This window comes from Lagenorhynchus albirostris, chromosome 1 (assembly GCF_949774975.1).
Source record: "Lagenorhynchus albirostris chromosome 1, mLagAlb1.1, whole genome shotgun sequence".
NCBI lineage: Eukaryota > Metazoa > Chordata > Mammalia > Artiodactyla > Delphinidae > Lagenorhynchus > Lagenorhynchus albirostris.
Window position 1 is genome coordinate 117,999,862 of NC_083095.1, and position 25,557 is coordinate 118,025,418.

At 41.6% G+C, this 25,557-nt stretch overlaps 1 protein-coding gene across 7 annotated transcripts in view; it reads left to right on the forward strand.

Annotated features, from left to right (window-relative positions):
• The window catches only part of FAM81A (family with sequence similarity 81 member A), a 124,668-nt gene that overhangs the window by 78,634 nt on the left and 20,477 nt on the right, over positions 1-25,557 (forward strand). For all 7 annotated transcript variants that reach the window (XM_060151159.1, XM_060151160.1, XM_060151163.1 and 4 more), the window contains exon 4: positions 13,956-14,074. In XM_060151159.1, the coding sequence (XP_060007142.1) occupies positions 13,956-14,074 (119 nt within the window). The remainder of the gene's footprint in view (positions 1-13,955; positions 14,075-25,557) is intronic.

The following is a 25,557-nucleotide window of genomic DNA, read 5'->3' on the forward strand; positions in this document are numbered from 1 at the left end:
CCTGATAGAATGGGAGCCCTTCAAAAAAGAAAAGGGTGGGATAGGGAGGGTGGGAGGGAGACGCAAGAGGGAGGGGATATGGGGATATAGGTATACGTATAAGCTGATACACTTTGTTATACAGCAGAAACGAACACAACATTGTAAAGCAATTATACTCTAATAAAGATATTTAAAAAAAAAAGAAAGGAGCTTTGTCTTACTCATCTTCACATTGTCCAGCACAATGTTTAGAGCAAAATGCCATGAATGCTTGTTAAGTGAATAAATGCCTATTTCAGACTGAAGCCCATTGCAGATCTTACGGTAGCAAAAAGAACTAGAAGAGACTCTGAGGTCATTTGTGCAAACTGCATCCTTTTCAGATGAGGCATCCTAGGCCCAGGGAAGTGAAGAGACTTCTCTGAGATCTCAAGGCCAGTAAGTGGCAGTGCTGAGACGAAACCCAGACTGTTAAACTCCAGGGATAAGCTCCTTTCACTTTTCTGCTTTGCCTCTTGGAAGCTCCTCTAGAACCCCGATCTTAGGTAACCAACTCTCAAATGTGACAGGCAGTGCTTTTCAGTCATTCTTTGCTTTCTGAGTATTTCTACTCCCTCAGGAAGAATTTCTTCATGAAACTAGGTAATTAAAGCTTTAGTTCTCACTGAGTTCTCCCCTGCCCCCTCATTCCTTTGGTGTGAGTTCATTGAACTGCTTAGATAATTACAGTTAATAGCAAACATACCTAGGAATCCAAAGTCATTAGTCATTGAGGCTTTTGCTAATTATTTTTCTTTAAGATGTGTTTTTAACACGATTTTTCAGTAATGTGTATTTAAGACGATTTTTAAATAATTTAAAATGCAGTGAGTTTTTCCATCTGAAACACATTTTATGTAATGATTATTCTTCCCTTAACCAGACAGCACTCTTCCATTTACATATATTTTTGGAGTGTGCAGTTTGCAAATGAATAGATGATTTCCGTTGTAGAGAGGGAAGTCTGAGTAAAATCTAATTCTGGAAAAAAATTTACTTTGCATGTATGAGCATTTACTTTTTTGTAGCTGGTAATAATTATATATCATTATAAAGTAACAGAAGAAAGTTTGGAAATTTAATAGACTTTTTTATGAAACACTAATTACATAGTTTTATATGTATTGTGAGCCTAAGCATGTTTACCCAAACATAACCAAAATTAGGATGCTTAATGAGACATCAGAATTGTCACATTGTAGCCAAACTGTTAAAATGAAATCATGGTGTAGATTAAAAGTACTAAAAGGAAGTCTTTATATATAAGCAATATAAAATTAGGAGGGTGGATGTTATGCAAAGGCAATATGCATATTTAAAGCAAAGAGATGTGAAGATACTCAAATTGTATTTAAATGATATGAAAGGTGTATTTTTTGTCTATAGATTCTTAATGAATTTCTTCTGTAAATTGCCTGGTTTTTAGGTCATTTTCATGACTGGTTTACACTGGTTTTTCAGTTCACTCAGTAAAATTTTACTGGGTATTTGTTTTGTAAAAATCTGTGCCTGCAGGTGATTTTGTATTATAAAACTAAAGCTGAAACCATTCTTGACATGTACAGCTCAGTCGAGGCTCCTGATAGAGCTAGTCGAATTGAGATATGTTAATACTGTATCTTGGTAAATTTGCCTCAATAAGTCTTTATGGTTATCACGTGGCTCTGTACACGGTTATATACAGGAAGAAAAGTAAAATACATTGTCAAACCACTAGCCTATGTGATCCTCAAGAACTAGAGCTGAGTCTTAATTTTTCCATTTTTAGCACCTACACAGTACAGTGTCCAGCACATTGTAGGAGCTCAAGAAGTCTTTCATAATCAAAGGCTCTGGGGTCCTTGGTTCTTCGAGAATCCTGTAGTTATTGCCCATATTCTGTCAGCAGATTCCAGTGTCGAAACAGATGACTCTGTGGGCTAGTGTCTAGTAGGTGCTTGATAAATGTTGAATGAAAGAATCTATTGTTTTAATACATCCCGACTCATTGTCTCCATTGGCAGTTTGCCTTGCTATGTGGAGTATGTTATCAATTATTTATTCCTCAGAAACTTTCCACAAATTATCATCATCATTATAAATTCAAAAGAGGTAATGTAGTCAACTATGAATTATACACGTCTGGATTATCCATACTGCCTTTGATTTAAGCTCATATCAGCCCCTGAGAGCCGAATCCTGGTAAGCAGTCCATGGCTCTTTTGTGGGGTAAGCTTTCCCTTTCATGCCAGTTTGATGGCTTAGGGAAGTGGTTGGGACCCCCATGTCCCCTTGGGGCTTTCAGCATGTCTTTGGCCAGGGTCTGCTACCCAGCTGATTAGAATCTGCAGACCTACTCTTGGTTTCCATGTGCTCAGGCTTCATGACGTCCGGCTGGCTTGGGGTGTTGGCTTTGACTTAGGTGGGAAATGGGAAAAATGTATCAAACCCTCATCTAATTGACTAGATTACACATAAATTTCTAGCTTAATAATTTGCAAATGGGCTACTGAAGAGTTTGCTGAACTCAAGTGATATGTGCAGAGTTGGGCCTTATTGGCAAGTCACAGCAGAGGTGTGGACCATAATGTTAATGTATAGTTGGACGGACAGACGGGACCTTGGTTCAGTGTGAATCTAGCCCTGTCAACGAGGAGAGAATCTTAGCTATTGGACCTCATATAGTTACCTGAAAAGGGAATTTCAGCCTGCAGCTGCATGATCTTGTCCCATTGGAACAGGTGTATTAGCAGAGGGACTTCGATGATTATCGTGTGTATTAGTCCGAGACCGCCAAAGAAATAGAACCAATAAATAGGATATATTTACTATAAGGTATTGGCTCACATGATTATGGAGACTGAGGAGTTCCACCATCTGCCATCTGCCATCTGGAGAACAGGAAAGCCGGTGGTGTAATTCCAAGGCCTGAGAGCCAGAGAACCAATAGTGTAGATTCCACTCCAGGTCTGAAGACCCGAGACCCAGGAGCGCTGAGGGCTGGAGAAGATCAGTGTCCCAGCTTAGTCAGGCAGAAAGCGAATTCCACCTTGCTTCCCCTTTTATTTTTTTTCTATTATGACACTCAGTGTATTGGATGATGCCTTCCCACGTTGGGGAGGGCCTTCTCCTTTTACTAAGTTCACCGATTCAAATGCTAATCTCTTCTGGAAACACCCTCACAGACACACCCAGGAATAATGTTTATCCAGCTGTCTGGGGATCCCATGGCCCAGTTAAGCTGACATATCATTAACTACGATTAATGATCCAATTTTTTTTTTTTTCTTTTAACTCTACCTGCTAGACTTGGCTTGTCATGTGGCTTGACTCTAGGGGGAGAAGGTAGTGAATGGAGTTTGAATATTTGTTTAGTTCTGAATATTTGATAGAAGTTTTTCCAAAGTAAATTAACAAGTTGGTGTTTAGGTGTCTGCCCTGTCTCTAATACATTTTAGCTTGTCTGACTCCATCTTTGAGGGCCTGAGCAGCTCCAGCCACCAGCTAGATAAGAGTCTCTGAGCCTTCAGTGTAGATGATCAAATCCTGGAACATGGAGCTAAAATAATTGACAAATTACTCAGCTACCTGCTGGGAGCCAGGCCTTATTTAGAGGCACTGGGGCTAAAGCAGCAACCCAGGCATGCAAGGCCCTTGCTTTCAGGCCTGCTGTACATTGTGGTGGGGCTTATAGGAGTAAACCCTAAGTAGCCGAGGTAATTTCAGCCTAAGTCCAGGGCTCTGGTGAGATAATACGATGGAGAGTGATCGTGGGGCTATTTTAGGAAGGGTGATGGGGGTCTAAGGTGACATGTGAACTGAGACTGGGGTGACAGAAGGACCAGCCAAGCCGAGGTGGTGGTGTCGGGGCAGGAGACACACAGAGACGAGAACATACCAGAGAAAAGGCTCGGCAGCTTCCAAGTCCATAAGACAGAAGAAGCTCGGCCTGTTGGAGGAGCAGAAAGAGGACCAATGGAACTGTAGTGTCATTGGTGGTGGTGGTGGGGGGGTGATGGGAAGCCATTATTTAATTTTAAGCAAAAGAATTTAGAGAATTCCTTCATATGCTTGGTGCTGAGGATACACTAGTGAATAAAACAGATTAAAAACCCTTGCCCTCGTGTTGCTTATGGACTGATTTGTGTGTCAGAAAGATCACTCTGGCTGCTGCCTGGAGAAGGGAATGTAGGGAAGCAAGAACAGAGGCAGGGAGACAGGCTGGGGGTGTCCGGAGTGGCTTGGATTAGGGCGTCAGGGTGGAGATGGGGAGAGGTGGATGGATTCAGGATCTGTCTTGGAGGTCAAGCTGATAGGACTTCCTGCATGTTGGCATTAGAGAGACTTCTGTTTAGGACTTGGAAAGTGTTAAGGACCCATTGAATATCCAGGTGGAAATGCCAAGAAGGCAGTTGATATATGAGGCTGGAACTCTGGGGCGTTTGAAGTGCTAGTGTGAAGATTAAAAATCTATGTAAGAAGATGCTGTCTTATAAGGCCCCCTGTCCTACTGTAATTGGGCCCTTCTCCATGTGATATTGGAGTCACACTTTCATTTTCAAATCCTCACAAATCCAGGAAGAGTTGAAGAAGGAGAAGCATGGAGGGCTGTTTCTTCTTGGTCATCCCTAGGCACCCCTAGCCTGTCTGGGTGGTGAGGTCCCCGGGTGTGGGTCCTCATCACCTTTGCGTAAACGGCATGATAGCATGCTATGAGGCTCACACAATGGTGCCATTTCCTACTGCCTCTGGGAAGGAATCTTCCTTAAAGATAGGCCCTATATTAGAAAAAATAAATGAAGACCCAGGACATCACTTTTTCAAGGGGGCCGGCCTCTTCTCTCTGCTCATGTGGGTTTAGGCCACGCACTTTCCACCCTGTAGTCTCAACTGCTGCAGCTGAGCTTCCTGAAGGCAGGCCTGGTGCACAGCACATAGTAGGCCTACAGAAAAGAGTTTCTTGAATTGAATTGGCAGTAATGGAGAGTTGATGATATATTTTGGGTTGTAACCTTTTTAAAGTAAACATATCATGATGATATATCGTCCCAAAATGACAAATTAGGAAATGTTTCTGGCTTTACAGAGGGATTGTTTTTCTAAGGCTTCATCATAGAATTCCTTTAATAGTAACCTCTCTGATCTCTCTGTGCTATATGTATATGTATAGCTGATTCACTTTGTTATAAAGCAGAAAGTAACACACCATTGTAAAGCAACTGTACTCCAATAAAGATGTTAAAAAATAAGTAAATAAAATAAAGTGACATCCTTCAGATTAAAAAAAAAAAGTAACCTCTCTAATGCCTTCTCTTTTCACATAACTTTTCAGTAATGTGAATATTGTGTTAAGTTCAGACACAATTCTTTTCTGTATTACTCAAAGAAAGCACTTCTAATTTTATATCTTATTCATCTCCATAAGAATTCTGAAAGATAAATGGGCTTTTCTTGTTTCTAAGCAGTAAAACACACATACATATGCATACTTTTTTTTCTGGCTTTAAAAATAGTGTAAGCCCATTGTGGAAAATACAAAAAAGAGGAATCAACCATAATCTAACCCTAGAGATAAGCAAGTCATTAATATTCTAGTATTATTTTTTATGTACCTTATACAGAGCTGGAATCACGCTGTGTATTTACTTTGTACCCTTTCTTTTTGCTTACTATTAAATTGTACATATTTTCTCTTGTTTTTAAAAGCTCGCCATGAACCTCTTACTGGTGCATAATAATGTACCATGCAGATACCTTGTAAAATACTTGGTATGTGCATCACACTATGAAGGCATCTTTGTGCATTCATTTTTGTCATTCATCTTATTATTTGCTTTATGATTAATTTCAAGAACTAGAGTTACAGGGTCAAAGGTTATGAACATTATGAATATATTTTGAAGGATCATACTCTGGAAAAGTTGTATTGTGAAGGGCCAACTGTGCATTTTCAATTTTTGATATGCATTTTAATATTATAAATTTAAAGTATTTCCTTCTTTAATACATGGAAATGGTGTGATTTTAAAAGTTTTTTTGTCTAAATTTTTTTTTTAATTAATTAATTTTATTTATTTATTTTTGGCTGTGTTGAGTCTTCATTACTGCGTGCAGGCTTTCTCTAGTTGCGGCGAGCGGGGGCTACTCTTCATTGTGATGCGCAGGCTTCTCATTGCGGTGGCTTCTCGTTGCGGAGCACAGGCTCTAGGCGTGTGGGCTTCAGTAGTTGTGGCACACGGGCTCAGTAGTTGTGGCTTGCGGGCTCTAGAGTGCAGGCTCATTAGTTGTGGCGCACGGGCTTAGTTGCTCTGCGGCATGTGGGATCTTCCCAGACCAGGGCTTGAACCCGTGTCTCCTGCGTTGGCAGGTGGATTCTTAACCACTGCGCCGCCGGCAAGGACTAAACGTTTTAATAATAGATTTTATTTGTTTAGAGCCTCTTTAGGTTCACAGCAAAACTGAGCAGAAAGAGCAGGGTTCCCATATACATACTCCCAGTCCCCACAAAGGTACAGCCTTCCCCACTATCCTTATCTGCAGCACAGTGGTGCATTATAATGGTATGGTTTTTATTTCCTGTTTCTTTGCTTGTAGAAAGGTTGAACTTTTTTTTTAATTTTATCTTTTTTCAATGGTTATTTTCCACTTATCGTTTTATTTTTTAATTTATGTATTTTTTGATGTGGACCTTTTTTTTTTTTTTTTTTTGCGGTACGCGGGCCTCTCACTGTTGTGGCCTTTCCCATTGCGGAGCACAGGCTCCGGACGCACAGGCTCAGCGGCCATGGCTCACGGGCCCAGCCACTCCGCGGCATGTGGGATCTTCCCGGACCGGGGCACGAACCCGTGTCCCCTGCATCGGCAGGCGGACTCTCAACCACTGCGCCACCAGGGAAGCCCCTGATGTGGACCATTTTTAAAGTCTTTATTGAATTTGTTACAATATTGCTTCTGTTTTTAATGTCTTTTTTTTTTTTTTTTTGGCTGCACTGGGTCTTTGTTGCTGCGTGCAGGCTTTCTCTAGTTGTGGTGAGCGGGGCTACTCTTTGTTGCAGTACACAGGCTTCTCATTGTGGTGGCTTCTTTTGTTGCAGAGCACACGCTCTAGGCGCACGGGCTTCAATAGTTGTGGCTCGAGGGTTCTAGAGCGCAGGCTCAGTAGTTGTGGCGCACGGGCTTAGTTGCTCCGTGGCATGTGGGATCTTCCCGGGCCAGGGCTCGAACCTGTGTCCCCTGCATTGGCAGGTGGGTTCTTAACCACTGCGCCACCAGGGAAGTCCTATTGCTTCTGTTTTATGTTTTGGTTTTTTGGCCATGAGGCATGTGGGATATTAGCCAAACCTGACCAGATGATCGAACCCACAACTCCTGCATTAGAAGGCGAAGTCTTAACCACTGAACCGCCAGGGAAGTCCCAGAAAGGTTGAACCTTTTAAAAAATGTGTTGTTTAATTATTTTTAGCACGTGTTTGGTGAATTGCTCTTCATGGTCTTTGCTTAGTGATTTTTTTGACTGAGAAACAACTCAGATGAAATGATTGGTTGGAGCCTTTGTCATTTCTCCAGTGTCTAATGCAGTGTTTCTCCAGGAGTGGTCTGTGGACCATGACCATCTGCATTTCTGGGCCCGTTCCCTCACTTTGATTCCCTGGGAGTAGGGCCCAGGAACCTGTGTGTTTAACAAGCCACTTGGGGATCCTTACACACCCCAAAGGTGGTTGAGAACCCATGGTCTTAAGCTTTATTATAAACAAAGATTTGAAGCGTTATGTACCAAAAAATAAGTATTACTTTCTATTAACTGTGACAAATAAGCGTTATTTCCTATTAAAAGAGAAAGAGGTCCCCTTTGCCTTCTCATCAGTGGGAGTGTCAGAACCAGATTAGTCAGATCTCAAGTTTTCTTGCAAGAGTGTGTTCCAATGACTAACGTTTTTTCATTCACAGGTGATTGTAACTGGTTTGCATTCTTCTATTCTGTTGAGCAGGTTCATTCAGAAAAAGCTGGAAACTACAACAAATAACAGATAGGTCTAGCAGTTCCAAATTCCTTCCAGTGAAATTTTTTTACTGTCACTGTCAGTATCACTCCGTCAATGGTGACTCCAGCCAGGTTTCCAATAAGGAAGACACAGAATCCTCACATTCCTCATTTCTGCTTTTTACAAGGAAGTTTGAAAATCCTAAAAAACTGTATATAAGTGTACTATTCTGCATATACGTTATACCTAAAAAAAATAGTTGATAGTGGAACTTCCCTGGCCATCCAGTGGTTAAGACTCCACGCTTCCACTGCAGGGGGCACGGGTTCGATCCCTGGTTGGGGAACTAAGGTCCTGCATGCTGCACAGCGTGGCCGATAAATAAATAAATAAAATTTAAAAATATAGTTGATAGAAGGGAGCACAAAAACGATTTATGCAAGCATAAATCTATCATCTAATAGGGCTTCCCCATTCAATTGCAAATTGGACTGCAAGTTGACAGTATACCGGAAATCATCAAACTTCTAGAAATGGTAACAAGTAGCTACACGTGAATGTATCTTTAAACCTCTAGATTGGTGCAGGAGGTGATAGGAAGGTAGTGGCTTAGTGTGCCTTCTTCCCTATTCCCAGTTCCAGTGCCAGCTTCCTGAACAGCTGGGATGGGCAGGCAGGAAGGCCTGGAGGAGCCAGCAGAGACCTGGCTGGGGAGAGCCTGGGAGACAGGTCCTTGACGCCATGGTTTAGGAGTAAGAGAGAGAAGGCCGGTCTCACTGGCCTTGTGCACCATGTGTCTGAGCTGGTCTCCTGTCCTTAATGAGGTGGAGGCAGGCGAGGAGGGACTGTAGAGATGGGCTGTGTCCCCGCTGGCTCCAGGCTGGGAGGGCTGCAGAGAGAAGGACACAGAGATGCTTCCTCCCGGCACCTCACCTGGATCCTGGCTCTGTGCTCTCATCGGCTGCACCTCCAGCTCATAAGCTCCTTCCATTACACCTAGGACTACCTACTTAATCTCACTCCAATGAGCGGAGAACAAAAAGAAACATCACACTTAAGTGGGCCCAGCAGCCAGAGGGAGGAAGAATAAGCACAGCCCTTAGAACAGACCCAAATGAAATAGGAAACAGGTGGCCCTTGCATGAAAAATAATTAGGGTATGTTATGGCCTGAATGTTTGTGTCCCCTCCCCCAAATTCATGTTTGAAGCTCTAACCCACAATGTGATGGTATTAGAGGTGGGGCCTTTGGGTGGTGACTAGGTTTAGGATGAGGTCATGGGGGTGGGCCCTTATGATGGGATTAGTGCTCTTATAAGAAGAGAAAGAGAGACCAGGACTTCCTCTTTCTGGCACGTGAGGACATGGCGAGAAGGCAACAGTCTGCAAGCTAGGAAGAGAGCCTTCATAGGACACGACCATGGTGGCACCTGGATCTTAGAGTTCCTAGCCTTCAGAACTGCAAGAAAGAAACGTTTTTTGTTTATGAGTCACTCAGTCTGTGGTGTTTTGTTACAATAGCTCCAACTGAGTAATAAGACAGAGTGCTTAAGGAGATCCAGGTACAACGTAAAATTTCTTCCTTGAACTTAAATTTTTAAAAGTCAGTAGAGGATCTAGAGGCAAGGATGGTTACTTTTATGAATTGAATTAGTTACCCACAAGACAAAGTAGAAGAAGTGCTGAAACATCAGTGCCAGACACAAAGAGAGGGAAACCATGGGGGAAAAGATACAAGACTTAGAGGACAGATCCAGGACACCCAGCGTGTGAATAATAGGAATTCCAGAAGGAGACAAACAGAGGGAAAAGAAAAACCAATAATTACATAGAAGAAGAAAATTTACCCAAGTTGAAAATAAATCTGAGACTACAGTTTGAAGTGTTCAATGAGTTCTAGGTAGAATCGAATTTTTTTAAAAAAACCACAGTTAGGTACATTCTGATAAAAATCCTGAACTCTAAAGATGGAAAACAAGCATCTAGGCATAAGGAGCCAAGGTGCTTTCAGAGGAAAAAGCATCAGACTTCCTGTCAGCTTCAGAGTTCACTGGGAGAGAAGGCCTTTAGGTCAAGAATTTCATACCCTTTCAGTTTATCACCCACCCTTCAGAGCGAGGGAGGACGATATTAGACACGGCAGGGATCCAGAGAGTCTTTCATCCAAGTGCCTAGTCTGAGGAAAATGCTAGAGGAAGGACTCTAACCAACACACAGAGACTATGCACAGAGACCCTAAGATAGGGGAAAATGAAAAGGAGAAGCACAAAGGTAATTGGTGATCCTTAGAAAAAGACCTGCCATTTCATGTAAATGGATAGAGATAAATGCCTGGGACTGGGTAACAGAGTGCTAAAAAAAGAAGAAGAAGAAAAAGATAATTGAAAAAGAAGGGCCCTTCTACAAGCAAAATTCTAATTGTATCCCAACTAGAAGTATTGAGTTATTTTAGCAACACCTAGTTGGTGTGGGGAAAAGCAAGACGGGGAGAAAAGTAAAAATCCTTCCACATAAATCATCTGGGGTTGAAGGATGAAGGAGGGTGGGTGTGAATGTGCTAAATAAGTGTCTCGTGTGGAGGAGAGGGGTGCTGTGCAGGGATAGAGCCTGGAGTAGGCGCATGCATGGTTATAAATGTTGGGAAAGGGGAGGTAGCCATTCATGGACTAGCAATGGCCAGAACATTCCCCAGTTAACAAGGGGAGAAAAGGCAATGAACGGTAACCTGATTAAACCAGTCAAAATAGGGAAAAGGAGAAGGGAAACAACAACAAAAAGCACCGTAAATTGTAACTCTAAAGTGAGATGTAACAACAGCGTCCTACTGCGTAGCACAGGGAACTATATTCAGTATTCTGTGACAAACCATAATGGGAAAGAATATGAAAAAGAATATATATTTCTATATATAAAGAATATATATATATCTATAGATACATATATAGATATATATAATGTATAGCTGAGTCACTTTGCTGCACAGAAGAAATTAACACAACATTGTAAATCAACAATACTTCAATAAAATTTAAAAAAAAGAAAGTGAGATGGAAGGACGAATGAAAATATAAGGCAGCATAATGTCATGGTTGAGAGCACAGTCTGTGGGGCCAAGCTCCTGGTGCAAATCCCAGCTCCCTCAGGCATTGCCTATGGCTTTGGGCAAGTTACTTGATCATGTAGAGATTTCACCACCTGTGAAATGGGGATAATAATAGTCCCTCCTTCATAGCGTTTTGTGAGAATTAAACCAGTTATCATACCTATAGCACTTAGAACAGTGTCTGGTGTATAGTTAGACCAAGCAGATATTTGCTTTATTATTTATAAAGTATAGTAGCAATGTTAATAGTAGGTACGATGAAACTTAATATTATAAGCACTAAATCAGATTAAAAAGTTATTATATAATGGCTATGGCCACTTTGATCATAAATCTGTATGTCCAAATAAAATGGCAGGTAAATATGTAAAGTAAACAGCATTAAAAATGTAAGCAGACCTTGATGAAAGTATCTTACAGTGTAAGAATTCATAACACCTCTTCATCGTTGGAGTGATCTAGTAGACAAAAATAAATAAATAAGTCAGCGAACTCAATCTAATATGCAATATTGAACCTTTTGTTCCTTCAATAGTTTTTTGCGTGAAACTTTTGAAAAATCAGTCATGTGCCACAAAGCAAACCACAACACATTCAAAAAATTAAATATATTACAGATCATATTTTCGATCATAAGCCAGTACAGTTAGAAATAAATAGTAAAAATGATAGAAAAAAATCTCCTTGAAAATGAAGAAATACAATTCTAAGTAATCTTTAGATACCTAGATATCCTTAGACCAAAGAGGAATTCAAAACTGAAATTAAAACAATAAAAAAGAAAACACTTCACACACAACCCGTGGACACAGAAAATACTGTACTAAAATGAAAATGTCGGGGCTTCCCTGGTGGCGCAGTGGTTGAGAGTCCGCCTGCCGATGCAGGGGACACGGGTTCGTGCCCCGGTCCGGGAAGATCTCACATACCGCCGAGTGGCTGGGCCTGTGAGCCAGGGCCGCTGAACCCGCGCGTCCAGAGCCTGTGCTCCGCAACGGGAGAGGCCACAACAGTGAGAGGCCCGCGTACCGCAAAAAAAAAAAAAGAGAAAATGTCTTCATTATTAAGGAAGAAACAGTTAAAGTAAAGGAACTTGGTACTCATCTTTTAAAATAACAACAACAAAAAAAACAAAGAAAGCAAAAGAGAATAGATACTCAAGTTGACATCAGGCAAATCAGAAATTTTTTAAAAAATGGCTGAAAGGGAAACCATACGAGAAATCAAAAGCTTTCTCTTTGAAAAGAAGGAGGAACTTCCCTGGTAGCGCAGTGGTTAAGAACCCACCTGCCAGTGCAGGGGACATGGGTTCAAGCCCTGGTATGGGAAGATCCCACATGCCGTGGAGCAACTAAGCCTGTGCACCACAACTACTGAGCCTGTGTGCCACAAGTACTGAAGCCCGCACACCTAGAGCCCGTGCTCCACAACAAGAGAAGCCACCACACTGTTGGTGAGAAGCAACCACACAGTGGCCTGCGTACTACAACGAAGAGTAGCCCCTGCTCGCTGCAACTAGAGAAAGCCTGTGAGCAGCAACGAAGACCCAATGCGGCCAGATAAATAAATAAATACATTTATTTAAAAAAAAAAAGGAGAGAGTGTGCTAATGGGGTGGCGGGAGTGTGGAGGACAGAATACAGGGAGAGGAGGAGGGAGGGGGAAAGGAGGCGCTGAGCAAAAGGATAAGGAAATGTTCAAAGAAACGTCTGATGCGAACTTTTGCTTTTGAGGGGTTTCCTGTAACCTAGGACTTGGGTTTTCATATCTGTCTGTCTGTGCTTAGTGCTTCTGTCTCAGATTCTTTGCTGGTTTGGCAGGCAACATTGCAGCGTGGTTATGAGCTTGGATTCTCGAGCCAGGCTGCCTGGGTCAGTCCCAGCTAGCCACTCGCTCCCCAGGTGATGTTGGGTTTATCACTTCAGCTGTTGGTGCCTCACTTCCTGGTCTATAGCACAGGTCTCCTGAGAGTACCTCCCTCACAGGGCGCTGTGTGGATTTGTGCATGTCAGCGTGTATCGCAGCCCTGGGCTCCTCCCAGGACATGCTCAATAAACGCCACGGATGCCCTCTTCATCTCCATCATTCCTTTGCAGACTTCCCAGGATGGATGCTCTACCAGTTCATGCTTTTGTGTTGGGTCATTCCATCTTCCAGTAGTTCTGCTTTCATTTAATGTCTTTTCTCTGAGACACATTCTACCATTCCAGTGCTATATAAATGTTGTTACGAATAGGTACTAGAAAGAATCATTAGCATTTGCTGTATTTACCATGTACTGGGCATTGTGCTAAGTGCTTTGTATGCATTATCTTATGTAATGTTCCCCATAAAGTGGCCCTAAGAGTATAATCACCATTACTGTCAACAGATGAGGAAAAGGAAGCTCAGAAAACTTGAGACACTTTCCCAGGATCACACAGCTGGAGGGACTGGAATTTGGACCTCTTTGCCTGATGCCCCTCTTCCCCGCCTTTTTCTTGATTTATTATTTCCCAGATTTAGGGATCGTTCGCCTAAAACAATGACTATTAAAAAGCACCCTGGCACGAGGTAAGACCTCTGAACTGTGCTCCACGAGTCCAGGCTTCTAGTCTCAGCCTTGCCTCTTCCTGCAGCGGGACCTCCATCAAGTCACCTGACATCTGAGTCTCAGTGTTTTTACTGGTAAATGCAGGGCCTTGGTCCAAGTGTCATCTCTGAGGTCTCCCTTCTAAGCCCCTGGTTCTCCATGTATATCAGGTGACTCTTACAAAGGAGCCTCTTCTGAAAGGAGTTGAACATTCTTGTTTTTACCAAAAGCGTAAAATGCTTCTGTGGCAGCATGTGAATTCCTGGATGACTCCGTTAGTGTTTTTGTGTGTTGCTCAGGTACTCCAGGAGCAGATCCGCGCCCGGGACAACATTAGCTATGGAACAAATTCTGCCTTAAAGACTCTGGAGATGCGGCAACTCTCCGGCCTGGGAGATCTCCGGGGACGAGTGGCCAGGTAGGTGGTCAGATGTTTGCACCTCTATGTATCAGGAGCGAGTTTTCATCAACTCCATTTTAGTGGGGAATATATTCATGGAGCCCCAAAGCAAATCCTTTGCTTTGCTTCTTCTAGTACATCCTCTCCTTTGCCCATAAAATGAGGCAGTGGCAGTTAGACCTTGTTTTGAGCAGCCCTGATTTCTTGTGCTTCTGTAGTTGGAGCTGTGTGTGCAGGAGTCGATGAGGGGAGGGCTCAGTTGACCTGAGTAATTTGCTAGGTTAATGTTATGTTTACTGAGCCCAATAATACACAGTTGGGACGTATAGTTTGTGTGTCTTTTTAAAATTTCACTTTTCTTGTCATTCATTTTTATTTTATTTTCTGAAAGTATTGGTCCATGGTAGATCGTACATTTGAAAAAGAGATCTTTCCCCTCAGGTAGGAGGAAGAGTGCTGTTCTAGGCACTCACTACTGAAAGGGTGCCCCATGGACCAGTAGCGTCCCTGTCACCTGGGAGCTTGCTGGAGGTGCACGATCTCTAAAGCGTTTGCAGGCCTCTTCTGCCCTCTCTTGCCGTCAGGGGTCAAGCAGGAGTGTACACAGGAGCTGTGGAGATAATACGGGGTTCAAATCATCCTGAGGCGAGAGTGAAAGTGGCCTGCAAAGGCTGGGAGGGGGAAAAGGGGACCACAGGATTCAAGACCTCTTTGGGATGTTAGGGGGTATTTGTGCAGACAACACATGAAGAGCCCTGAATATTTGGCCTGTGTATTGGGGTCCACTGGATGAATATCTGTCTCACAGCAGAGGGCTCCTGCTTCTACTCTTGTGTGATTTTCTGTCCTCAGCTGGGTGAACTCCAGTCTCAGTATGGCCCTTGGTGAGAGCTACCCCGTTGACCCCCTTACCTCTCTCTACCCTCGCACTGTACCTTTCAGCAGTAATCCACTGCTTGCTGTTCCCTGAATGGGCCATGCTCTCCTATATCTGTGCCTTTGCACATGCTGTTCTTGTACCTAGCATGCCTTTTCCCTTTCTTTTCTAACTTCTAGTCAGCCTTTAAAATTCAGCCTCCTCCAGGAAGTCTTCCCAGGTACCCCACTCTCTGTTCTATTGAGTCTCTCTGTTGTCTTGGGGTGGAGTACCGCATCTTTTATTTTTGTACCTTCAGTGCATAGAACAGTCTCTGGAAAACAGTAGGTACTCAATAAATGTTTGTTTGGATGAATTAATGATTTGGAAAATCACCGTAATTGGACTGAGAAAACTTGAATCTTTTCTGTGGAGATCAGCTGAAACAAAACCCCAGCTCTGTTACACCTCTCAGAACTGTGAGGAGTTGAGGAGCTTCAGAGCTACAAGGCAGAGTAAGAACTTCAGGAGAACTTTGGAAATTTTCGTAGTCACTTGAGTTGCAGATGAAGATTAAGCGAGGCGATATATGTAAGAGGCTTAGTGTGTACATGGGATGGAGTGAATATAGAGCAAATGGGACCTATTATTGTCTCAGGAGCAGCTGCAGTGAAATTATCCTCATAATACTGGTTCTAATTACAAAATTTTGAAATACTTTCAGGAATTTTACATTTTTCTTCTGCAGTTTCTTACTAACTTCTCTACCCAGCTTGTTCTTTCTCTGTAAACAAATGCTTTTACTCCGAAACAATTAAAAAAAACATGTTGGAAGCTCCACATATTTTTGCTTTGTTTTGTGGCTATATTCATCTTTTTCCTGGAACGCTAATGAGACTTTGTTGAAACAAACTCATGTGAAATAAAAATTCCTTGGCGAAGTTTCGGTTTTCTTGCGTTGATTATATCATGGTGTTGAAAGGGTATGAACTTTTACAGTGATAGTCTAAAATGAGTAGGCTGCAATGTTATTTCAGGTTTTATCTTATAGTGTTCATGGATCCATTGGTGAAGTAATTGATAGGAAACAGGTCCTGATTCCTCCGTGGAGATCCAGCTGGAAAGGGCAAAGGCAAATTATCTATGGAGGTGACAGACACCCCTCCCCCTCTAAGCAGAACACACCCTAAACAGGACTGTCTCAGAGAGTTTCCTACGCCTCCCTAACGCAGAGCTCAGAGTTTAGCTTTCCTGTGCCTAACGAGACATTTGGTCCATTATTTGGCTTATCATCTTCATTTGTCCAAGACTCAGTGGCTTCATCCACTTTCCTCTATGAGGTCTGTTTGGATGGTGTCAGAGCCTTAGAGGAGAAATACCTGTGTACTGAGGCAGGTGTGCAAGTTCCCTCAGGGTAAGCAAGTCCCGGTGTAAAGAAAAAAATAGGTACATTGGATATCGTCAAGTTAAAAGTTTTTGGCCATGGGCTTCCCTGGTGGCGCCGTGGCCGCTGAGCCCGCGCGTCCGGAGCCTGTGCTCCGCAACAGGAGAGGCCACAGCAGTGAGAGGCCCGCGTACCACAAAAAAAAAAAAAAAAAAAAAGGAAAGGAAGAGATACTGACAATGTCTCATCAAGCAGAGAATACCAATAAAGAGATAGAATTTTTTTTTTTAAAGAACCAAGCAGACCCAATCAAGAACATAAAAAGAAAACCCTTAGAATGGGGGAAATTGTTTTCAAATCAGCTATCTGACAAGAGAATTGTATCTAGACTATATAAAGAACTACTACAACTCAATAATTAAAAAAAAAAAAAACCCTCAATTTGAGAAGGGGCAAAGGATCTGAATAAACAGTTCTCCAAAGAAAATATACAGATGACCAATAAGTACATTAAATGATGTTCACCACCTTTAGTTATTAGGGAAATGCAAATCAAAACCACAGTAAGATGCCTCTTCACACTCACTAGCTTGGCTATAATCAAAAAGACATATAACACGTGTGGAAGAGGATGTGTAGAAACCAGAGCCTCGTACGCTGCTGCTGGCAACATAAAATGGTGCAGCCACTTTGGAAAACAGTCTGGCTGTTCTGTTCCTCAAAGGGTAAAATACAGGGTTACCATATTACTCAACAACTATACTCCTAGGAATACACATCCAAGAGAAATGAAAACATATGACCATACAAACTTGTACGTGAATGTTCAAAACAGCATTATTTATCATGGCCAAAAACTTTTTTTTTTTTTTTTTTTTTTTTTGCGGTACGCGGGCCTGTCACTGTTGTGGCCTCTCCCGTTGCGGAGCACAGGCTCCGGACGCGCAGGCTCAGCGGCCATGGCTCACGGGCCCAGCCGCTCCGCGGCATGTGGGATCCTCCCGGACCCGGGGCACGAACCCACGTCCCTTGCATCGGCAGGTGGACTCTCAACCACTGCGCCACCAGGGAAGCCCCTTTTCCTTTACTTTTTAAAGGAAGTTTCCTTTATTTCTTTAATCATCTATATTTATAATGGCTGCCTTGAAGTTTTTGTCTTTTAAATTTGACCTCTGTGCTCTCTCACAGGCAGTTTCTTTTGCCTGCTTTTTCCCTTATGTTTATTTCACATTTTCCTGTTTCTTTGTACGTCTTACAACTTTTGTTGAAAACTGGATGTTTGAAAAATCTGCAAACAGTAAATGCTGGAGAGGGTGTGGAGAAAAGGGAACCCTCTTACACTGTTGGTGGGAATGTAAATTGATACAGCCACTATGGAGAACTGTATGGAGATTCCTTAAAAAACTAAATATAGAACTACCATATGACCCAGCAATCCCACTACTGGGCATATACCCAGAGAAAACTGTAATTCAAAAAGAGTCATGTACCACAATGTTCATTGCAGTTCTATTTACAATAGCCAGGACATGGAAGCAACCTAAGTGTCCATCAACAGATGAATGGATAAAGAAGATGTGGCATATATATACAATGGAATATTACTCAGCCATAAAAAAAATGAAATTGAGTTATTTGTAGTGAGGTAGATGGACCTAGAGTCTGTCATACAGAGTGAAGTAAGTCAGAAAGAGTAAAACAAATACTGTATGCTAACACATATATATGGAATCTAAGGGAAAAAAAAAAGGTCATGAAGAACCTAGGGGCAAGACGAGAATAAAGACACAGACCTACTAGAGAATGGAGTTCTCTAGTAGGTCTGTGTATCCCCGATATAATTCTTTTTTAAAAAATTGACGAATAGTTGATTTACAATATCATGCTACTTTTAGGTGTACAGTACAGGGATATATATATTCTTTTTCAGATTCTTTTTCCTTATAGGTTATTACAAAATATTCAGTATAATTCCCTGTGCTATATAGTAGGTCCTTGTTGGTTATCTCTTTTATATATAGTAGTGTGTATATGTCATGTTCTGCTGTTTTTGACAATGTCCTGGGATGTAAATTTCTATGTAGTCTGATTCAATTAAATTATTGCCAGCACTTAAGGGCTTAATAATGTACACATACAATAATTATATATATAATAATAATTATTATATGGAAGATGAGCAACTTAATGTTTTAAGTGTCATTGCCATTTTTTTTTTCGATTTACATTAGCTTTATTGCTGTTGATTGAAAGAGATCAAGCTGGAACTAGAGATATTTCCTACGAATGTCATTCACTACAATTTAATAACTAGCAGAAAGCAAAACAAAGAAACCCCCAAAACCCAAAGCACTCTATCAGTGGTTATGCAGGGATGGGCACCTAGGCATTTAAGTTGATATAGTTGTAAGATGTGTTTCTATATCATGGAACCTCTTGGTAATGCCAGTATTTTGTTAGGCCATGGATAACACCCATGTCGGAGGCTTAGATTATGATACAGTAGTCCCAAGGGAATACATTCCAAGACTCCCAGTGGATGCCTGAAACCAAGGATAGCACTGAACCCTATATATACTATGTTTTTTCCTATACATACATCCCTATGATAAAGTTTAATTTATAAAGTAAGAGATTAACAATAATTAATAATAAAATAGAAAATTATAACAATTTACTATAACGAATGTTATGTGAATGTGGTCTCTCTCTCAAAATATCTTATTGTACTGTATTCACCTGTGTAAGGTTGCAAGATTATAAAATGCCGATGTGAAGAGATAAAGTAAGGTGAATGACGTAGGTATTATGTAAGTGTCATTGCCTTTTCAATGCCATACGCCACCATCTCATAAGCTGTAAGAGAAGATCTGCCTAAGCATGGTGCCCAAGTCATGTCTGTTGCTAGACCTTCGGGACTCTGTTCTGGACTTCTGACCACCTCCCTGCCATCATTGATCAGATAGCCAAGTGATAGAGTCATTCTGCCACCTGATGGCCACAACCAAGAACTGTACCTGGGAGATAACAGCTGCCCAAAGACCCGAAAAGGGAAAATTTGCAATGAGTGCATTATTGGTTCATCTATAATATAACTTCAGGATGAAACAGGACAACTGGTCAGATTCATTGCAAATTCTTGTTTAACTAAAGCACCTGAGTCACACACGCAGCTATATTCGAGCCCCAAGCCTGCCTTTTATGAGTGTGTTTCTAGAAAAGAGAAGAATGATGTCTTTGATTCACTACTAGCTGAGAGAGTAATATTGCTTATCCTTTTTTCTTATATATATATATATTTGAAATAATTTTAAACTTATAGAAAACTTGCAAGATTTACCAATTGTTAGCATTTTACTTACTCTATCATTATTACAAGTAACTTACTCTATTATTCTTTTTAAAAGAAATTTTTTCCTGAAACATTTGAGAATACGTTGTTATTAATCTAAGAAAACCACAGTTGATTTCACTGCGTATATTTCCTGACGGGAGGCTTTGGTATCACACCCTGTGTCCCTCCCTGCATCCCCTGCCTACCCTGCCCTTGTACTCATAAAGGAACAGAAATGGTATATGCTTGTGATAAACAGTCAGAAATACTATGAAATACATGAAGTAGAAGAATGGAGGCTCACCAGCTCCTAGCTCTGTTTTACTTCTTAGAGGTAATTAATGTTAACAGTTTGGTATCTGTCCTTTTAGACTTTTCTCATACATAATTATAAGATAATTTATCACTACAGTAATGTAATGATTTGCAGTGTAATAATTACCTAACAGTGGGATTTTAATTTTACAAAGTATTCTACATGCTATTCTGCCACTTGTTTCTACATAACAATATACTGTGGGCCTCTTTCTAGTGTGCACACAAATCTGGCATACTTTTTAATTGGATAGAGAGTATTCTGCTATATGTATGTACCATATTTGAACGTATTTAGCCACTCCTGTGTTAATGGAAATTTATGTAGTAGTATTTGTATTTCCAAGTGAGACAGAATATGAAAGCCAAGCTATAGCTGGAGCAAACGTGTGAGCCATGAGCTTCGGGATCCTTCTGAGACCTTTTCAAGTAACTTCTTCAAACACAGTCTGTCCCTCGAACAGCTTTGTAAAGATGGTGAACTGGTCTGATGTAGTGATACCTGACAGTTTCTAGCCAATGATCTTCTATTTGGATTGGAAAATAATGCCTTTCTATAATAGGTTAAAACCTCAGATTTCCCCAAATACGATTTAAATAATGTTTTGCTTAAAAACTGTGAACTCAAAATTTAAAAGAAGGGTATTTGGTGGTGTTTTTAACCAGCATTTGTGGAGTGGGGATGATTTGTGAGGAGTAAATGAACTAATATAGGTCATGTATCGTGTACAGTGCATGGCAGGTAGTACTATTCCTTAGAGTCATTCATTTGCAAATATTTATTGAGCCCCTACTACATGCAAGGCACTGTGCTAGGCACTAGGGTTTTAGTGATGAAAAAAGCGGTTGTCCTTCTTCCTTAAATGCAGCTTATATTCTTTCTAGCAGGAGAGAGAGACATTAAATGAATTATTGGAAAATAATTATTTTATTTCACTTATGATTCTGATTTGTAGATTTGGGGGTGGTTCTGTAGAAATGATATCATCTACAAATAATGACAATTTAATTTCTTCTTTTCTGATCCTCATATCCTTAGTCTCTTTTTCTTGTCATCTTGTACAGGCTAAAATGTTCGATACGGTTAAGTAGAAATTGTGGTCGTGGGCATCTTTCTCTGGTTTTCAGCTTTAATGAGAATACCTCCAGAGGTTTTCCATTTTTGGATGATAATCAAACATGGATTTATCAGATTCAGGATGTTTTCTTACATTCCAAATTTACTAAGAATCTTTATAATTTGCATTGAGTTTTCTCAAATGTTTTTTGCATCTGTTCAAATCATCAGATAAGTTTTCTCTCTTAATCTGTTAATGTAAATTTAGCAAGGTGGCTATATATATTAATGTACAAAGGTCAGTTTCTTTACTGTAAACCAATAGCAAACAACTAGAAAACATACTTAAAATGAAGATTCCATTTAAAATAAAATCAGAGAATGTATAATAACTAGGCATAGATCTAACAAAAATTATTCAAGACTTCTTGAAAAATTTTTAAAATTTGATTAAGAAATAATAAGAGGGGCTTCCCTGGTGGCACAGTGGTTGAGAATCTGCCTGACAATGCAGGGGACACAGGTTCGATCCCTGGTCTGGGAAGATCCCACATGCTGTGGAGCAACTAAGCCCGTGCGCCACAGCTACTGAACCTGCGTGGCACAACTACTGAAGCCCACGCGCCTAGAGCCTGTGCTCCGCAACAAGAGAAGCCACCACAGTGAGAAGCCCGCACACTGCAATGAAGAGTAGCCCCTGCGCGCCGCAACTAGAGAAAGCCTGTGTGCAGCAACAAAGAACCAACGCAGCTAAAAATAAATAAATAAATTTATTAAAGAAAAAGAAATAATAAGAAAACATTAGTAAATAGAAATGGGTATTACATTCAAGGGTAGGAAATCTTAATATCTTTAAAAGTATCAGTTTTCACAAATTAATCTTTAGAATCAATGGAATTCCAATTAGAATTCAGAGTTTTACAGAGAAACTTGATAAGATGATCCTAATGTTTATATGTCAGGGCTAAGAGTAAAAAATATCCAGGACACTTCTGAAGATGACCAAGGAGGGGAGAATTGCCCTACCAGATGATAGCAAGACTTGTTATGAAACTACAGTAATTAAGATGGTATGTTGTTGGCTTAGGGATAGAGAAACTGAACAATGGAATAGGATAGAAAGTCCAGAAATCGAACCACACATGTCTGGGACTTTGGTATATGTGATAGATGGCACAGCAGATCAGTGGAGAAAGGAGGGATTGTTCTGTAAATGGAGCTAGAAAATTTATTATCCTTATCAAAAAAGATCCTTTGTTTCCTGCCTCACACCAGATACAAAATCCACTCCAGATGAGTAAATGCTAAACATAAGACTTAAAACTTTTAATAGAAGTATATAGATGGATATATTTTAGGCCAGCAGTCCCCAACCTTTTTGGCACCAGGGACCAGTTTTGTGGAAGACAGTTTTTCCACGGACCGGGGCAGAGGGGATGTGGTTTGGGGATGATTCAAGCACATTACATTTATTGTGCACTTTATTTCTATTATTATTACATTGTAACGTATAATGAAATAATTATACAACTCACCATAATGCGGAATCAGTGGGAGCCCTGAGTTTGTTTTCCGGCAACTAGATGGTCCCATCTGGGGATGATGGGAGACAGTGACACCCGAAGTGTGTTGCTTATGTCTAGTCTACTCCGTAATCTTGTTTCGGTTGCTGTCACTGCAGAAAACTCTGCAGGATGTTGGAAATGGAAGCAGGCTTTTCAGTGCTTTTGTGGCAATCTCAGGCTATTCCGCTTTCACCTTAATCCAGATCATATGAAGTTGTCTCAGACATACTTTTAAGGCCACCGTCATTTGCAGTCTCAAGAAGTTGATCCTCTTCTAGCATGGACAAAGTCGCTTCACCTGGCTTATTCACAAATGGGTCGCGGATCCATTCCTTCCCAATTTGGGGGTCTTTTGTGCTTGAGAGGTAATGCTCAAACTCTTCTGAAAGCTGAGATAGGTAATCATGCACCAGCTGGGAGAAAGAAGGCCCTGGCTCAGTCTCTTTCAAAATCTCTGCTAATGTTTGAAACATGTCAAAAATCCTAACGTTCACTTATCGCCCCCATAATTCCAGTTTGGCTTTGAATGCCGACTTGAACACAGTTGTGGTTCTCCCCTGAAGTGACAGATTGAGTTCGCTGAGCAGGTTGAATATTTCTCACAAGTAAGCAAGTTTTTCTTTTGTTTTCTGTGGTTTTTTTTTTTGCGGTACGTGGGCCTCTCACTGTTGTGGCCTCTCCCGTCGCGGAGCACAGGCTCCGGACGCGCAGGCTCAGCGGCCATGGCTCACGGGCCCAGCCGCTCCGCGGCATGTGGGATTTTCCCGGACCGGGGCACGAACCCGTGTCCCCTGCATCGGGAGGTGGACTCTCAACCACTGTGCCACCAGGGAAGCCCACAAGTGAGCAAGTTTTGTGACCCATTCTGTGTCACTGAAATGTGCTGCCACTGGTGACTGTTTTTCTAAAATCTCTGGAGCGGCTCTCGTAACTCAAAAACTCTGGCCAGTGACCTACCTTTAGAAAGCCATCTCACTTCTGTGTATAAGAGAATACGTCTGTGCTCTACGTCCATCTCCTCATGGAGCTGCGCGAACAGACGTGAGTTAAGGGCATGTATTTTAACGTGGTTGATAATTTTAATCACATCCTGCAAAACGTTGTTACGTTCAGGTGACATTTTTCGGGTAGCCAGCATTTCTCTATGGGTGACACAGTGTGTAGACTCACATTCAGAAGCGACCTCTTTGACCTGAGTAGTGAAACCAGAAAGCTGTCCAGTCATGGCAGCCGCTCTGTCTGTGCATATACTGACACAAAATGACCAATTCAGTTTTCCTGATATGTAATCATTCAAAGACCCTAATAGTTCTGCAGCTGTGGTGTTGGTTGGCAACAAAAGTGCACATAATATATCCTCGTGCACATCCTCCTGAAAGATGTATCGCACAAAAACAAGCATTGTTGCCTTGTTGTCAACTTTGGTAGACTCGTCAACCTGGATTGCATACCATGGTGACTCATTAATCCTCTCTAACAGTTGTGCCGTAGTATCCTCTGCTGTTTCATCAATTCATCTAGTTATGGTGCTAGCCGAGAGAGGAACACGTGCCACGTTTTGAACTGCAGCCTCTCCTAAAATTTCACGACAAATGTCCGTAGCAGCAGACAGGATCAACTCTTCACCAACAGTAAAGGGCTTCTTAGCTTTAGCAATGCAGACACATTTCATGCTCTCAGTGCAGACACATTTGATGAAGTGGTGGCCTTCAATACTTGCTTCTGTTCTTCGTGTTCATGTTTTTTTCTTTTGAAAAACTCCAAAGCCTTGTCTTTTAATGCAGGGTGCTTGGTCTCCACGTGGAGAAGCAGTTTTGAAGGTTTCGTGCCTTTGTTGGGTAGCCGGTTGCCACATATTATACAAAGTGGGCTTGGAGAATGTGAATCACCTGTTGCGATGAACCCAAAATTTAAGTAGGACTCTTGGTATTTTCTTTTAAATGCAGCTTTCTTTTTGTTGGCAGTCTTAGAGGCTTCTGCTGTCTCATCATTGGGTCTTTTCAGAGAAGCTCTCCAGCAGCGTTTGTTTATTACTCGTTTTGGCTAGGGTTAGCTTGTGGGCTTACCCAAACTGTGACTGAGATAAGTGCACAGTGTGGGAAAGAGGCGTGGATGGAAGTGGTAAATAAAATAATGGGCGGGCCATGCGTGGACTAAAATAAGTGTTGGATTCTGACTTAAAGCCTGCCACCAGATGCAGCTTAATCGTCACCATTCAGTAATAGGGTTTTTGTTTCATAAATTTATTTATTTATTTTTGGCTGGGTTGGGTCTTCGTTGATGCGCGCAGGCTTTCTCTAGTTGCGGCGAGTGGGGGCTACTCTTTATTTGGGGTGCGTGGGCTTCTCATTGCTGTGGCTTCTCTTGTTGCGGAGCACAGGCTCTAGGCCCGCGGGCTCAGTAGTTGTGGCCCACGGGCTTAGTTGCTCCGCAAGGGCTTAGTTACTCTGGGGCATATAGGATCTTCCCGGACCATGGCTCGAACCTGTGTCACCTGCATTAGCAGGTGGACTCCTAACTGCTGCGCCACCAGGGAAGCCAGTAATAGGGTTTTTTTTTTTTTTTTTAGCATCTTTATTGGAGTATAATTGCTTTACAATGATGTGTTAGTTTCTGCTTTACAACAAAATGAATCAGTTATATATATACATATGTTTCCATATCTCTTCCCTCTTGCATCTCCCTCCCTCCCACCCTCCCTATCCCACCCCTCTAGGTGGTCACAAAGCACCGAGCTGATCTCCCTGTGCTATGCGGCTGCTTCCCACTAGCTGTCTATTTTACGTTTGGTAGTGTATATATGTCCACGCCTCTCTCTCACTTTGTCACAGCTCACCCTTCCCCCTCCCCATATCCTCAAGTCCATTCTCTAGTAGGTCTGTGTCTTTATTCCTGTCTTACCCCTAGGTTCTTCGTGACATTTTTTTTTCTTAAATTCCATATATATGTGTTAGCATATGGTATTTGTCTCTGTCTTTCTGACTTACTTC